At 47.4% G+C, this 15,774-nt stretch overlaps 1 protein-coding gene across 2 annotated transcripts in view; it reads right to left on the reverse strand.

Moving 5' to 3' along the window:
• Positions 1 to 15,774, reverse strand: part of RUNX1 (RUNX family transcription factor 1) — an 86,426-nt gene that overhangs the window by 38,931 nt on the left and 31,721 nt on the right. The window contains exon 4 of one of the 2 annotated variants that reach the window (XM_064405580.1): positions 3,682 to 3,873. The exons of the other annotated variant lie outside the window; for it this stretch is intronic. Coding sequence (XP_064261650.1) covers positions 3,682 to 3,873 — 192 coding nt within the window. The remainder of the gene's footprint in view (positions 1 to 3,681; positions 3,874 to 15,774) is intronic. 2 annotated transcript variants of the gene reach the window in all.

Here is a 15,774-nt window from a genome sequence, read left to right on the forward strand (position 1 = left end):
GTTTTGGTTCTCATGGAATCACAGAATCCCAGATTGCTTTGGGTTGGAAGGGATCTTAAAGATAATTTTGTGCCACCTCTGCCATGGCAGGGACAGCTTCCCCTGTCCCAGGCTGCTCCCAGCCCCAGTGTCCAACCTGGCCCTGGGCACTGCCAGGGATCCAGGGATGGAATTCCATCCCAGCCCCTGCCCACCCTGCCAGGAACAATTCCTCACTCCCAGGATCCCATCCAGCCCTGCCCTCTGGCACTGGGAGCCATTCCCTGGGTGCTGTCCCTGCATCCCCTGGAAATTGTCTCTCTCCAGCTTTCCTGGGGCTCCTGCAGGCCCTGCAAGGCCACCCTGAGCTCAGCCCAAAGCTTCTCCTGTGCAGGTGAACAATCCCAGCTCTCCCCTTCCCTCCCTTGCTTTGGAGGCCTCTGCTCTGAAACTGAATAACCAAAAATAATAATAAAAAGAAATTAATATCCCAGAAGACAAACCCTAATCCAATCACACTCTGATCACCAAGGGAACAATGATGGTCCTGGAGCTTTTCCCCTCCCCATTCCTTTTCTTCCTGCTGTGATAACACAACCAATAATGAGCCCTGAATGTTAAAAGGTGATGGCAAAAGACAAATGAGAGAGGCTTCAATTTGGGGTTTATTTTCCTGATATCCACTGCAAACCTCAACAATTCCATCCTCAATGGACAACACCCGTTTGGGAGGGAAAGTGGCAGCAGGAGAAGAGGAGACTATCCATGAGGAAACATCCACGGGTGAGCTGCATCCACAGGTGAAACATTAAATCCTGTTGGAACCAGCAAAGCCCAACCACCTCCTACAACTATTCCCAGAGGGAGCAGCTGGGTCCAGGCCCTGCATGAAAAACCCATCAGGAATTCCACAGGGAAGCAGGAAAAGGGATCCTGAGTGTTAAACCTGATACTCTGCCAGACAGAAAGTGTTCCCAAGAAGCTGAAGAATGTGAGGCTGCCACCTCCACCCACGTCTGCTCTGCTGAGCAGCCACAATAAAATTTAGGGTATTTTACAGGAACAGAGCATTGAACTGGAGAAACCCAGCGTGGTTTGCTCTGCAAATCAGGGAGAGAAGTGAGGGGATGTGAGGGGTTGGATCCTTCACCTGAGCTGACCTGGAATTGCTCCAGCCAGGAGAAGGAGCTGCGTGGTGCTTCCAGTTTCTTTTTGCTTTGTAGAGCACATGATCATTTGTTGATTTTTACTAGTAAAATCAGTAGGGTTTAGTATGGTTAGATTGGGATTTTGGGGAGAAAATCTTCCCTGTGAGGAAGGCACAGTTTGCCCACAGAATTTTGTGGCTGCTCCATCCCTGGAAGCATCCAAGGCCAGACTGGGATAGTGGAAGTTGTCCCTGCCCATGGTTTGGTTGAAACAAAATTATCTTTAAGGTACTTTCCAAGTCATTCCAAACCATTCCCTGATTCTATGATTGCCAAAAATACCCCAAACCCAGCAGATTTGCAATAATTCCACTAAGCCACAGACCTTCCAAACCCTGGGAATAAACGGAAGTTCCAAGAGTTCCCTGAGGTGAGTGATAACCTTTCCCACCTGCAGGAAAGAGCACCCTGCTCTCAGAAATAAATCCCAAAATAAGAACTTATCCCAATTCCCTGTAACTATTCCTCTCCAAAATCCCAGCAGAGAACCTTGACTGAGCCCATTTCCTTCTGGCTGGAAGAAGAGGAAAACTCTGTTAGGAACAGCAGCTGCTAAAACCAACACTGTCCCACTTTTTTGGGTCCATCTCCCCATGAATCTGCATTTTGATAGTGCTCAGTGACCTGACCCACTGCCCAGATTTCAGCAGGAATTTTAGCAGGGACAGACTCAGCTCCAGGGGATGCCAGATAAGATTCCAAGCTGGATGACTCAGTTTCATCCCAGCCTAGGAGGAAATCAGACTCCTGAGTGACCCTTTTGCACGTTTTCATTCCACCAAAGCCCCCTGGAAAACCACCAGGCACAGAAACACCTCCAAAGCTGCCTGTCCTAGGAAAGCCTCAGCACTCAGCAGAGGTAATTTTGGGGGGATGAAGCACTTTGCAAAGCTCTCTTTGCTGCTGCCTTCCTGGGAAAGGTCAAAGCAAAGTTTTGACAGCATTTCCCTCTCTCTCCAGCATCCTCATGGACAAATATCCATTGGGAAATACACCTGGAATAACGCCTGGCTTTGCAAGACAACAGCAATTCATGACGTGTTATGAGGCAAACAAAACCCATGAGCTGTGCTGACACTGGGAAGACACAGAATGGACTCCTTAAAACCCGCCAGGTTTCCCGACATCCAGACATCCATTGTGAAGCCCCTCTTTTCACTCCTTAAAGACTCTCATGTGTCAAAGATCCAAATATCTCCAAGGAGAGACACTTAAAGATGGGCCATGGAGCCCCACAGTGGGGCCATGAGCCCGTGTAGGCCGTGGGGTAGAGGTGGGTGAGCACAGGGAGGATTAGAATGAACTCCTTAAAACCTGCCAGGCTTCCCAAAATCCAAACATCCCTTGAGAAGCCCCTCTTTTCACTCCTCAAAGAATCTCACATGTCAAGATCTCCAAGGAGAGCTGAGAAGAAGTGGAAACAGAGCAGGGCTGCAATCCCCCTTAGGCCACGGGCTGGAGGACAAGAATGGACACCTTAAAACCTGCCAGGCTCCCCAAAATCCAAACATCCATGAAAAAACTCCTCTTTTCACACTTTAAAGACTCTCATGTGTCAAAGATCCAAAGATCTCCAAGGAGAGCCACTAAAATATGGGGCCATGGAGCCCCACAGTGGGGCCATGAGCCCATGTAGGCTGTGGGGTGGAGGTGGGTGAGCACAGGGAGGATTAGAATGGACCTTAAAACATTCCCAAATTCCCAAACTCAACTATCCAGGCTTCCCAAAATCCAAACATCCATTGGGAAGCTCCTTTTTTTCACTCCTCAAAGTCTCTGACCTGTCAAAGATCTTCAAGGAGAGTGGAGAAGTAATGGAAGCAGAGCAGGGCTGTGAGCCCCCGTAGGCCACAGGGTGGAGGACTAGAATGTTCTCCTTAAATCCTGTCAGGCTCTCCAAAATCCAAACATCCATGAAAAAATTCCTCACTCCTTAAATACTCTCATGTGTCAAAGATCTCCAAGGAGAGCCCCAAAGAGATGGAACCACAACAGGGCTGTGAGCCTCCACAGGCTGCAGGGATGGAGGTGCACATGGTGGGGAGGATTAGAATGGACCTCTTAAAATTTGCCAGGCTTCCCAAATCCCCAAATTCAAACATCCAGGCTTCCCAAAATCCAAACATCCATTGATAAGCCCCTCTTTTCACTCCTTAAAGACTGCCATGTGACAAAGATCTCCAAGGAGGGCCCCAAAGAAATGGAACCACAGTGGGGCCATTAGCCCCTGTAGGCCGCGGGGTGGAGGTGGGTGAGCACAAGAAGGATTAGAATGGACCTCTTAAAACATCCTCGAATTCCCAAACTCAAACATCCAAGCTTCCCAAAAGCCAAACATCCACGAAAAAACTCCTCTTCTCACTCCGTAAACACTCTCATGTGTCAAAGATCTCCAAGGAGAGCCCCAAAGAGATGGAACCACAACAGGGCCATGAGCCCCCACAGGCTGCAGGGATGGAGGTGGGTGAGCAGGGGGAGGATTTTGGGTACTTACCCTGAATCTGACTCTGAGGCTGAGGGTTAAAAGCTGTGCTGTGGTTCAAGGAGGCTCGAGGGTTGGGTGTGGGGGCTGGGTGGTGTGGGCTGACCCTCATGGCCGTGCGACGCAACTGCTCCAACTCGCTCAGGCGCTCAGAAAAGGACAAGCTGCCGGGCTTTGTCTGCTCATCTATTTTCTGCCGATGTCCTAGTGTGGGAGGGGGGGGAAAAAGATCAGAAAAGCTCACTTGGTACATGAGGTCGGTTGGTTTTGGTTTATTTTAAATTTCTTTTCCTGGTTTTTGCAACTCCTGATCTGCTGGTGAAGGTCCTAATCTGGGACTGTTGGAAATGAAAGTGAAATCACCTCTAAAGCTTTGCAGTCTTATTGTGGGGCAGCCTGAGGTGTGCCCGGGGCTGAAGAACCAGAGCCACCGAAAATTTCAGGGCCTTTCTACCTTCCCCATGGTTGCTAAAAGGAAGAAATGGCCCTTATGCTAACCTGCACTGGGACAACTCCTGAAAAATTCCATCCCAGATTGTCACCAGGCACCACAACCAGACAAGTGCTACAGGGCTGGAAAATAACAAACCAAATCAAATCGTGGTTTGGGGCTCTTTTGCAATGGTTTTATGGATAGGAATGGGAAATAAACATTGGCAGAACTGGAATGGGACAATGAAGTTTCTCTTGGTGCCACTGGGAGCTCCAGGAACATGAAGTCCCATCAGATACTCAGCTCCAAGACAGGAAATGCTGAATTTTGAGCATCAGCAGGGCACACAGGACTTGGCATGACCGTGTGGGAATTACAGGGTCCAGTATGTCCCAGAGCAGCCCTTGGAGCACAGTCCCTATGAAGCTCCAGGGCTGGGATGGGACAGGGAAGGTCCCAGAGAATGAGGACACATCCAGATTCAGCTGGAAGGACTGAGGTGACACATTTCTACCTTCCCCTGTGCCAGGCTGCTCCAGCCCCAGTGTCCAACATGGCCCTGGGCACTGCCAGGGATCCAGGGGCAGCCACAGCTGCTCTGGCAATTCCATCCCAGCCCCTGCCCACCCTGCCAGGAACAATTCCTCATTGCCAAGATCCCATCCATTGCTGCCCTCTGGCACTGGCAGCCATTCCCTGTGTGCTGTCCCTGCATCCCCTGGAAATTGTCTCTCTCCAGCTTTCCTGAGGCTCCTGCAGGCCCTGCAAGGCCACCCTGAGCTCAGCCCAAAGCTTCTCCTGTGCAGGTGAACAATCCCAGCTCTCCCAGACTTTTCAAAGGTCCCAGCCCTGAGGCTGCCAGAGCTCCAGGAGCCTTTGGCCAGCGCTGCCAGGGATGCCCAGACTGGGGTTGTTGATGGTCTGGGCAGGGCAGGGGTGGCACTGGATGATCCCTGGGGGTCCCTTCAGGTCAGGATATTCCATGGTTCTCTTCTACGATTCCATTATTTCTGCACATTGGATTTGTCTGAGGACATCCACTGCCTCATGGATCTTTGTGACTTATCTTTCCTGCTGTCCTGCCAAGAATGCAGCCAGATCTCCAGCCCAGAGCTCAACCATCTTCATTTTTCTACTTGTTCTACTTGAAGAAACAGGGGAACTTGTGACAACAAAAGGGGGAATGGCTTTAAGGTAAAGGAAGGCAGGGTTAGATAGGATCTTGGGAATGAGGAACTGTTCCCTGGCAGGGTGGGCAGGGGCTGGGATGGAATTCCCAGAGCAGCTGGGGCTGCCCCTGGATCCCTGGCAGTGCCCAAGGCCAGGTTGGACACTGGGACTGGAGCACCTGGCACAGTGGGAGGTGTCCCTGCCATGGCATGGGTGGAATGAGATGATCTTTAAGGTCTTTTCCAACCCAAACCATTCTGTGATCTTATAAAAAGTAGGCATTATTTTATTTTTTTTATCCACTGTTCCTTATTCCACACTCCGCCTCCTTAACTTTTAATCCATAAAAATTCCTAAAAATCCCTCTCTCAACATTGAATATCACTGAATAAGCAGCAAAAAGTTCTCTGCAGAGCCCTGTAGGCCCCTTCCTCCACAGAGAACTCTTTCAAGCCACCCTGACAGCTCAATCAAGACACAGGCCCATTTCATGCACTAAAAGGAAAATGTGCATTTAAAAGCAGTTCCCAGTAGCTGCATTTCTAAAATTAAATTTTATAACTCGTCTTATGGTTCCAAATCTCAGTGGCTCGGCATTTCTTCCCGTTGCCAGGCCCTTTGGCACAGCTTGAACTGTCTCAGATTCCACACTGTGCTGTAAATTATCCCAAGGGGAGGGGGAGGAATTAAAATATAAAAAGACATATTATATAGCAGTGGTTTCATCATTAAAGAGACCCATTAGGGCTTAAAAAAAATAAAATAGAAACAAAAAAGGAGAGGAGAAGAGAAGACAGATGAAAAGGACTTTTATCTGACATTCTGGTTGGTCGGGAGCAAATGCTGCATTTGTCAGCAAAGAAAAGCTGGAAGTTCCTCCAGCCTTGGGCTCCTGACCCTGGATGTGAATGCCAACATGTGGAGTCACACAAGATGTGTAAAATACCTCATCCATGGGGATTATTTTAAGCTCCAGCAGGATCAACCCAGGGCTGGCAGAGTCAAGAGCCACATCCTTCCAGCTGCAGCCCCACGCTGGCGTTCATTCCTGATTTCAGATCCTCCTCAGACATCTCCTGCTTTTACAGGAGAGCGGGAAGGCCAAGCTTGACCCCCCCTTCCCTTCCCACCTCTCCTGACCCTGCAGTGCCAGGCTGCTCCAGGCTGTGGGAGGATCTCTGCCTGTCTCACAGAATCCCAAAATCCCTGAGGTTGGAAATCCAGGGTCCCATGGAGTCCCAGCTGTGCCATCCCTTCCTTGTGCCCTGCTGGAATCTCCAGGCATGGGCACTACAAACCTCCCTGGGCAGCCCATCTGAACCTTTAACATCCCTGTCTGGGACAAAATACCTCCTGATGTCCAAAATTCCTCCTGATTTCCATGATATCTTCATACCCTGCATCCCCTGAGCAAAACTGGGACCCTCTAACCCTTCCTGTGCTGCCCCAGATCATCAATCTCAATTTTAGGGGTGTTCCAGCCTCCTGTGTGGGCTCTTTTCCACATCCTGGGATTCCCAGGAGTGAAGGGACACAGCCAACATCTGTCTCATCCCTTGAAATTTGTGGAAATTCCATCTGGGAGAAAGAGCAGCACCAACAGGTTCTTCCTCAGGAGAACTCTGCTGCTTTCGTGTGGCTCCATTTTAATTTTAAGTGGGAAGCACTCAGAATCAAGGCCAGGCAATTGTCACCTCAAGATGCAGCTCCGAAAGTGCCTCTTTACCCTCCCTGTCCCCAGCCAGAAAAATCTATTTATTATTTCTCCTCCTCCGACTGCACAGAACCTGTTTGGCACCGGAGCTCTGCAGGAGGGAAGTGAAGAAGTGTGTCAGAAAAACGTAACAAATATAAATATTCCTCCCAAGCCACTCTCAAAGCACAGGCAGCCCTTTGTGAGGGCGACCTGTATTTTGGTGTTTATTAGCTGTGCTTTGAAGTTCCCCTCTAAACACCTTGCTGGAGCAGACAAAATATCCTCAGCTCACCCCTGGGACAGGCAGCACTGTTATTAACCCTTTTTCCAGGTGGAAAAGGGAATGCCAGAGGAATGAGGTGCCCTGCCCAGGGCCAGGAGGTGACCCTGTGACAGCCACTCTGCTGCCAGCCCCGTGAGGTGGCCACAAGCCCAGAGCTCCCTTTTCCAGGATGAAAAAGAGCAGCAGGAAGGTGTTTGGAAGCTGCTTTGGCTCTGCTGAAGCACTTTGGCCACAAATCTTGGTGAAAATCACTCAAACTTCCAGCTGTTGAAGGAAAACCTTGGCACAGGGCTCACACAATGTAGAACCACTGCCTTCTTCCCCTCCCCGTGTCCCCAGAGATTTTTCACAAGGATCAAGAGACAGAGAAATTCTTATTACTCTTTCTTTTAGTTACTCTTAATAAATTTTTCTTTATGTCCATTTGAAGTTTTAAATCTGCTTTACCTTCCTCCTAATCTTAAACCTCACAACAAAAAATAAATACATTAGGAATTAACCAACACCAAACCACCACACTTGTTAATACATTAATTATAAATTAATCTCAAAATCAGTAAAATCTCAAATTAACAAACCAAAACCAAAACTTTTTCTTGAAGAGAAAAGAAAAATGAACATTTTCCCCCTCAGCTTGCAGGGTTGGTGTTTGGGATGCTGCAATAAACAGGACATGCAGCCAGCTTGGCTAAACCACAGGATTTGGGGGCTTTTTGTCTTTTTTTTTTTTTTTTTTAGATTATCTCTTCCAAACGCTGCCTGAGTGAGGTCAGGAGGACTTTTTGACATGGAATATTTTTTTGACATGGAATAATATTTTGCCATGGAATATTTTTTTTTGCCATGGAATATTGCACAGGGAGGGCATTGGCTCTTCCAAGCCTTTGACAGCGAGGCAAGATGAAAGTGCTTCCCCTTTTAATGGCAGGGAAGTGCAGTTTTATGGAATGGCAGGGAAATGCAATTTTATGGAATGGCAGGGAAATGCAGTTTTACAGCCTGTGAGAGCCCTGGAACACTCAGCCCTGGCCTGCAGCCAGATGTTGGCACTGGGGATGGGGAAATGGCAGCAGCAAAGTGCCCTGGCAGCCCCTGGGTCTGTAGGAATTGGAGGCTTAGGCTGGGATGCACAAGTGCAGGAAAAGAAATAAAATTTCCTTGAAATTTTCCCTTGAAATTTTGAATTTTCCTTTAATTTTTTTTTTTTTTAAAGCATCCTTAGATGCTTTCAGGCTCAGAGAGGCAGAACTCGGTAAAGCAGAGGCCAAGGAAATGAAATTGAAATGTTTGAATTTTTGAAATTTTGAATTTTCTTTTAATTTTGTTTGGGATTTCTGCAGGCATCCTTAGATCATTTCGGGCTCAGAGAGGCAGAACAGGCCAAGGAACATTTAACTTCCTTTGAAATACTGAATTTTCCTTTAATTTTTGGGGATTTTCACAGGCATCCTTAGATGCCTTTCAGGCTCAGAGAGGCAAAAACAGGTCAAGGAACCTTTACCTACCTTTGACATTTTGAATTTTCCTTTGATTTTTAAAAAATTTTATTTTTGCAGATATCCTTAGATCATTTCAGGCTCAGAGAGGCAGAACAGGCCAAGGAACTTTTACCTTCCTTTGAAATATTGAATTTTCCTTTAATTTTTTAGGATTTTTGCAGGAATCCTTAGATGCTTTCAGGCTCAGAGAGGCAAAATTGGGTAAAGCAGATGCCAAGGAACCTTTACCTTTCCTTATATATTATATGTTATATATTATATGTTATACGTGATATATTACATGTTATATATTATATATTTATTATATATTATATATTAATTATATATTATATATTAATTATATATTGTATATTATATATTATATATTATTATATTTTATATAGTATAATATATATAACACATTATATATTATAGATATTATTTTATATTATGTATTATGTATTATATATTATAATATTCTCATGGCCTGTCTGTAATGAGCAGCAGCAGCAGTGCTGGGGCTGGGAAATGTGGGAATGAGGCCCTGACCCCGTGGCCAGGCTGATCCAGAGGAGCTCTGGGGCACTGGGAACCCCTTCCAGCTGAATTCTCTTCCCAGTTCCCCTGAAAAGCTCAGCCTGGCTGGAAAAATCTGCTCCTCCCTTGGAATAACTGCAGGTAAAATGATATTTGTGGTCCAATCCTGTGCTGAGCATTTCAGTTTTCCACCAAGTGGTCCCATTTTTCTGTGGGCAGTGACACCAAGAAGGTGAACCAGGATTTACAGATTCCTGCTCTCCCTATTTTACCTGGGAAAACCCCAGGGAGCTCCTTGCACCTCCTCTGGAAGTCCTGGAATTTTTTCCCTATGTGTTTTCATAGCAGTTAAACAAGACTTTGACAAGATATTTTTCTGCAGCTCGTCTTTTTAAAATAATTTTTAAATTATTTTAGATTTTTTTTAAACACAGGTAGAGGAAAATTTATAAAAAGAAGAAATTCTGTCCCAGGGCAAACCAGAGCAGGTGGGAGAGTCCAGATCAAGACCCTCTTGCCTGATATATTCTAGAAAATGAACTTCAGCTCACAGAATCCCAGAATTTTCCGGGTGGGAAGGGACTTCTGGAGCTCTCCCAGTGCAGGCAGGGCCACCTGAAGCAGCTGACACACCACCACATCCAGGTGGGTCTGGAATATCTCCTGAGATGGAGACTCCATGCCCTCCTTGGGCTTCCATTTTCCAATTTTCTGCTCTAATTTCAGGTTTGGAGCCCTGTCCATCACTGAAACTCAGCCCAGTTGTGTCAGGAGAGCTCCAGGGGAACTTTCCTGGGAAAAAGGATGAGTGGAGGCTCTGCTTTCCCTCTCTCCAGGGTGTCTCCCACTCTCCCTCCTCCTGATGAACACACAAAATCCTCAGGTCTATCCCAAGCTCCCAAATCCCCAAAAAGAAATCCTGACACATTTCAGAGCCAGGAATTTTTCCTCCTCTCCCCCAGCTCTGCTGGTGAGGCCTGTGAGGTACAAACAGCAAATCATGAGTGTATTTCCACTAAAACCACAATTATTTTGGGTAGAACCACCTCAGCTTCTGCTGAATCTGTGCCCTTCCTCTTGTGGAAGTGTAATTATTGCCTGGAATTAACCCCAGGAATTAGGTCATGGCAGTGAAGTAAAAGTCATGGAGCGTTTAGGGTTTGGAGGGAAGAAGTTGATCATGAAATTTAAATGAGTTTGTAAAATTACAACCTTTGCTTTCTTTTCCCTTTCTGCCATGTCAACTTCCAAACCCCAAGCCCTTGTCAATGTTTGAATGAGTCCCAAGCCAAGCAATGCTTTGCCAAAAGCCTCTTTTGTTTCTTTCTGGCTTGTATCTTCCCAAAGTGCTCCAGGAATCCCCTCCAGCCACGGCTGAGGCAGCAGAGCTGGAGATTTGTCTGAGAGAGAAGGTGCAGGATGAGCCCCAAGCAGCCCAGCACCAGCTCAGGGAGAAACCAAGAAAAAATAAAATACAGGCACAAAAAATCTCCTCTCTCCAAGGGGAAGCTATGAAAACATGTGGAATCCTGGAATATCCTGAGTTAGGAGAGATCCACAGGATGATCTAATTCCAGTTCTGCCCAGATCCCACCAACCCCACCCTGGGCACCCCTGGCAGCGCTGGCCAAAGGCTCCTGGAGCTCTGGCAGCCTCGGGGCCGTGCCCATTCCCTGGGCAGCCTGGGCAGTGCCAGCACCCTCTGGGGAAGAACCTTTCCCTAAAATCCAACCTAAACCACTCCTGGCAGAGCTCAGCAGGAGTTTGCCCCATGGAGCTCTGCCCTAAGAGTCCTCTGCTCCAACAGGACAAACCTAATGTCCTCAGCCCCTCCAGAGCCTTTCCCACCTTCAGAACTTCCTTGGGACACTCTCCAAGAGCTTGTGGAGACACCCAAAACTGCCCCTGTTGAGACACCCAAGACTGCCCCAGGACTCGAGGTGCAAGAGCAGCCCTTAGGAGAAGGTTCTGTTTCTGCTGGACACAGAGACCTCACTCAGGCACCTCAATCACATTTCTGGAGCCCCTCCCTCATCCTGAGTGTCTTAGGTTGGAAATGGGGGTGTGTGTTCAATTTCCATCTGTCAGAGCTGGGGCAGTTCTCTGCTGTTCATGGGGCAGTTTTCTCTTTCTCTCTCCCACAGCCAATCCTCCCTCCAGGAGATCTCTGCTCTCCATGGCCACTGAGTGTCCCTGCAGGGCTGATCAAATTCCAGCATCCCATGGGGAGATGCTCCGCCCAGGGCAGGAGCCAAGCATTCCTACCTGGATACAATCTGAGCCTGGAACAGCACAGCAGCCTTTGCCCCCTGCATTCCCAGAGGAGCAGCTTTCTCCTGCCCTGCATTCCCAGAGGAAGAGCAGGCCCATCTCCAGCAGCCCTGGAGCTGCAGAGGAAAACTGCAGCCTTGTGCAGGATCCCTGCTCCAGCAGAAGCACAGCTGGCACTGCAGGAGGGCTGAGCCCCCATGGGATGGGACTGTGCCACCACCCTGACCCACAGGGGACAGGGCATGCTCTGACTCTGGCAGTGCTGGGTTGTATTCCTGCATTTTTATTTTACTTTTATTTTTTCCCTACTAAAGAACTGTGATTCCTGCTCTCACATTTTTGCCTGAGAGCCCCTTAATTTCAAAATTTTAATAATTCAGAAGGAGGGGGTTTACATTTTCCATTTCAAGGGAGGCTCCTGCCTTCCTTAGCAGACACCTGGCTTTTCAAACCAAGACACTGAGCAGGAAAAGCCAGGGGTGAGGACATTTGTCACCTCTGCAGTGACTCCAAACAGGGCAATGGTTGTACAAACAGCAGAGGAATTGCTCAGACAGGAACATTTCATCACGAACGTCTCGAGGCTGTGAAAGGTCCCCATCACTCAACCTCAGCCAGGGCTGAACAAGGCACCTGCACCTTCAATGTCAGGTTCTGTGCCTGTCTTTATATAAACCAGAGCAATTTAGCAACACCAAATTCAATTTACTCCCTGTAGGTGCTGACTGCTCACACTCTGACCACGTGGGGTTTTGCTCCTGCCCAAGAAAAGAGCATAACTGGGGCTACAGTTGTGTACACACACTCCCTTGAACTTCAGACCTTTGCTTTTACCAAACCCAGTGCCTGCTGCTGCCACACGAGAGCTGAAATATCCTGGTTTTCCACAGAAATGAGTTTGGCTATTTTAATCAATCGGTTCCTCCTCTGCACTAACACTGCACTGTGAACTCATAAATTTCACGTGGTTCTGCCTGGGCTTTCTTTTTTTTTTTTTTTTTTTTTTTTTTTCCTGATTTTCTCTGCAGCTGCAGGGAGATATAGTGAGCTACTGTGGAGCACTCTGAAAGCAGGGCCTCTGAGAAGTTTCCAAAGTGGATACAAGCAGGTTATTCTTTGCCTTGTTTTCCTTGGCTCAGCCCGAGCTGCTCAGGGTGAGTCAAACTGGATTAACTTTCAAGAGGGAAGTGGTGTGGTCAACCCAAACTCTTTGTGGTGAGATTGGGAAGATACGTGGGGCAGGTAATGAGGAACAGCCCGTGGTGCTGGCTGGAGGGAGGAATCAGACAAACAGAATCCTTAATAATTAAATCAACACAGTCCCATAAATTTTTTTCTTATTTTTTTTCTTTCCTGCAGCTTTATGTGCTGAGGGTTGTGACACAGCCTGGCTTTTCTGGACTGGTCAGCCCCAGAAGGTGGCCTGGTGGATGTGGGGCTTGATGGACTCGAGCTCCAAACTCAAAGGAAGAATAAAGGAACAAAGGTCAGGCACTATTAGAAAAATAAAATTAAAATGTCTCCATGTTTTGTTTATGACGAGGGAAATTCTTTCTGCTGCCTCCTCCCATTTTTACATGCTGTTCCTAATCTGTTCCATGATTAAGGAAGGCAGGGAAGATGTTCCCATCCTTCTGTCTCTTTAGGATGTGTTTAAGTGATTTATGAGGACATTGTGTCCTTGTAGGAAAAACACCTGCCCTGATGATTCCAAGAAGAGCTGAGATGGCCTCTCATGGAATCATGGAATGGTTTGGGTTGGAAGGGACCTTAAAGATCCCTGTCATGGTCAGTGACACTGTCTACTGGCCCACGCTATCCCAGTCTGTCCTTGGACCCTTCTAGGGATCTATTCAGCTTCTATTCCAGAACCTGTCCACCTCCCAGGGAACAATTCCTTCCCAATATCCCATCCATCCCTGCCTTCCTCCAGCTTAAAGCCATTCCCTGTGTCCTGGCTTGCGAAAAATCCCTCTGCAGCTCTCCTGGAGCCCCTCTGGGCACTGGAAGAACACAATTCTCCCCCAGGCATTCTGTCCATCCTGCTTTGCACACCCTCACGCAGCACAGGCACAGGATCAGCCTGAGCGAGATTTCTCATGATCACTGAGAGAAAATGCATTTCCTCACTGCAATTCCACAGAATTTACAGAATCCCAGAATCACTGGGTTGGAAGAGACCTTCAAGACCATCGAGTTCAACCCAGCCCCAGCAGCTCAGCTGAGCCCTGGCCCCCAGTGCCACATCCAGGCTTTGTTAAACACCCCCAGGGATGGGGACTGCATCACCTCCCGGGCAGCCATTCCAGTATTCCCAAAGAGGAGGAGCACAAATGGAGATGCAGAGCCAAAGTAAAGCCTTTTTTCCATTCTTCACCACCATGAAGCAAAAGCCTGTGGTGTTTTGTGTGGGGCTGCAAGGAGGGAACGCTCCAGCTGATAATCCAGGGCAGGCAAAGCTGGGAGGAACTGCAGTGCAGGTGGATTTTTGCCAGTTTTTGGCTTGCTCCATATATATTACTATGTTCTAAAGCCCCAAACTTCAAGTTTTCCACTCTGTGATATCACACACTTCTATTCAAACTGCACACCCACAATCCCAGTTCTGTCATTCCATTTTGAAAACCTTCTCCAGGGCCTCAGGTCAATGCAGTGCTCTCCTGGGGGTCAGTGCCTGGCAGCACAGAAAGTCTCAAATTCTCAGCAGCCAGAACTCCAACAGATTTTCATTCTTTGCCGTTGTATTTCAAGAAGAAAATAGGGGCTGCTCACTGAAAATGCCACATAGCTTCCTCCAGCCTTTCCCTTACACACGTGGTGTTTTTGGGAACTCCTAAATAAGGAATCTCCTCAAAAACTGAGGCTTTAAAAAAGACCCTGCACTGCTAAAATCTTCTTTAGCAAACAGAAGTGTCTGAGCTCTCCATGAGGAGTGAAAGTTTCCCTCTCCCTTCTCCCAGCCCCCTGAGGAGCTGAGGAAGGAGGGATCAGCTCACAGAGGGAAGGAAAACTCTGAAGGAAAACTCATCTGCCAGTCCTGAGGGACAGTGGGATTGATGCTTCAACAGCACAGCTTTGCCAGTAAATCTCCTTCTGGGAAGGGGAAAGGCAAAATAACTCCCTAAAACCCACAGCAGACACCTCCACTGAGGGATCCAACTCCAGGCCCATCCTCTCCCAGCCCTAGCCTCAGCTTCAAATCTTTTTTTCCCTCACGTTTTCCTATTCCTATGGAAAGATGTTCTCTTCCCCAAAGATCTTCATCCTGTTTGCTGCTTTTAACAGCTACAAAACCTTTGTAGAGAGTGCAGTTGGCAAGAGAAAGTCAGGCCTAGTGAGGCACGTTCAGAAATAATCTACATTCAGCTGATTCTGGTTTTGTCACAGTTCAGAGCCCTTCCCCCTGATTTCAGCACAGAGACATCAAGGAGGGTCACCAAAATTATTAGATTGAAAATCATGGTAATTCAAGAGGGGTGAAAAGAGCACTGTGGGATGAAGTGACTAAGAAAAGGGGTTGAAATAATTTCTGCAGGACTGGGTCAGATTTAACTTCATTCCTAACCTACAGTGCAGCAGTTTTGGCTTCCCAAGTCCCTGATTTCTCAAGGAAGGGGCTTAGCCTGTCAGCATTTCTGTGTTTAATTTTAAAAACCCCAAATTATTTGGGAAGCAATTCTATAGGATCTACTGCACTCCCAGAAAAGCAGTGTTGTCACCAGGTTTCCTGCTCCACGTATTTGACCATTTCATTGAACTAAATAAATTACAAATTCCCTGCCTCACATCACTCAGTCCCAGCACTCCAGCCTCAGCAGAGACACTGATGAATGCCAGGGAAAAAAATCCCATCCCATATGGGAAAGGAATGTCTGCACCATGAATCCTCAAGGATGGGAGTATTAAAAACCTACTGAGGTTGAACTTAGGACAGAAAGGATCCTCACCAGCACCCCTCTGTGCCAGGAATTCCTATAAATTGAACATTCCTTTGCATTGCAAACCAGTTAAATTCCCTAAATATATAAAGGGGCTACAAAAATGTTGGAGAGGGATTTTCACCAGGGCATGGAGTGACAGAAAAATGGGGAATGGCTGTAAAGTGTCAGGGAGAAGGGTAAGATGAGATATAAGGAAGAAAACCTGAGAAAAAAGCTTAGGCTTAGAAAATTTTAGGCTGGAGGAGTGCCATGAAATAATCACATTTCACTTTTATCTCCAGATAAAAGGCCTTGAA

This window comes from Passer domesticus, chromosome 2 (genome assembly GCF_036417665.1).
Source record: "Passer domesticus isolate bPasDom1 chromosome 2, bPasDom1.hap1, whole genome shotgun sequence".
In the NCBI taxonomy this organism is placed as follows: domain Eukaryota; kingdom Metazoa; phylum Chordata; class Aves; order Passeriformes; family Passeridae; genus Passer; species Passer domesticus.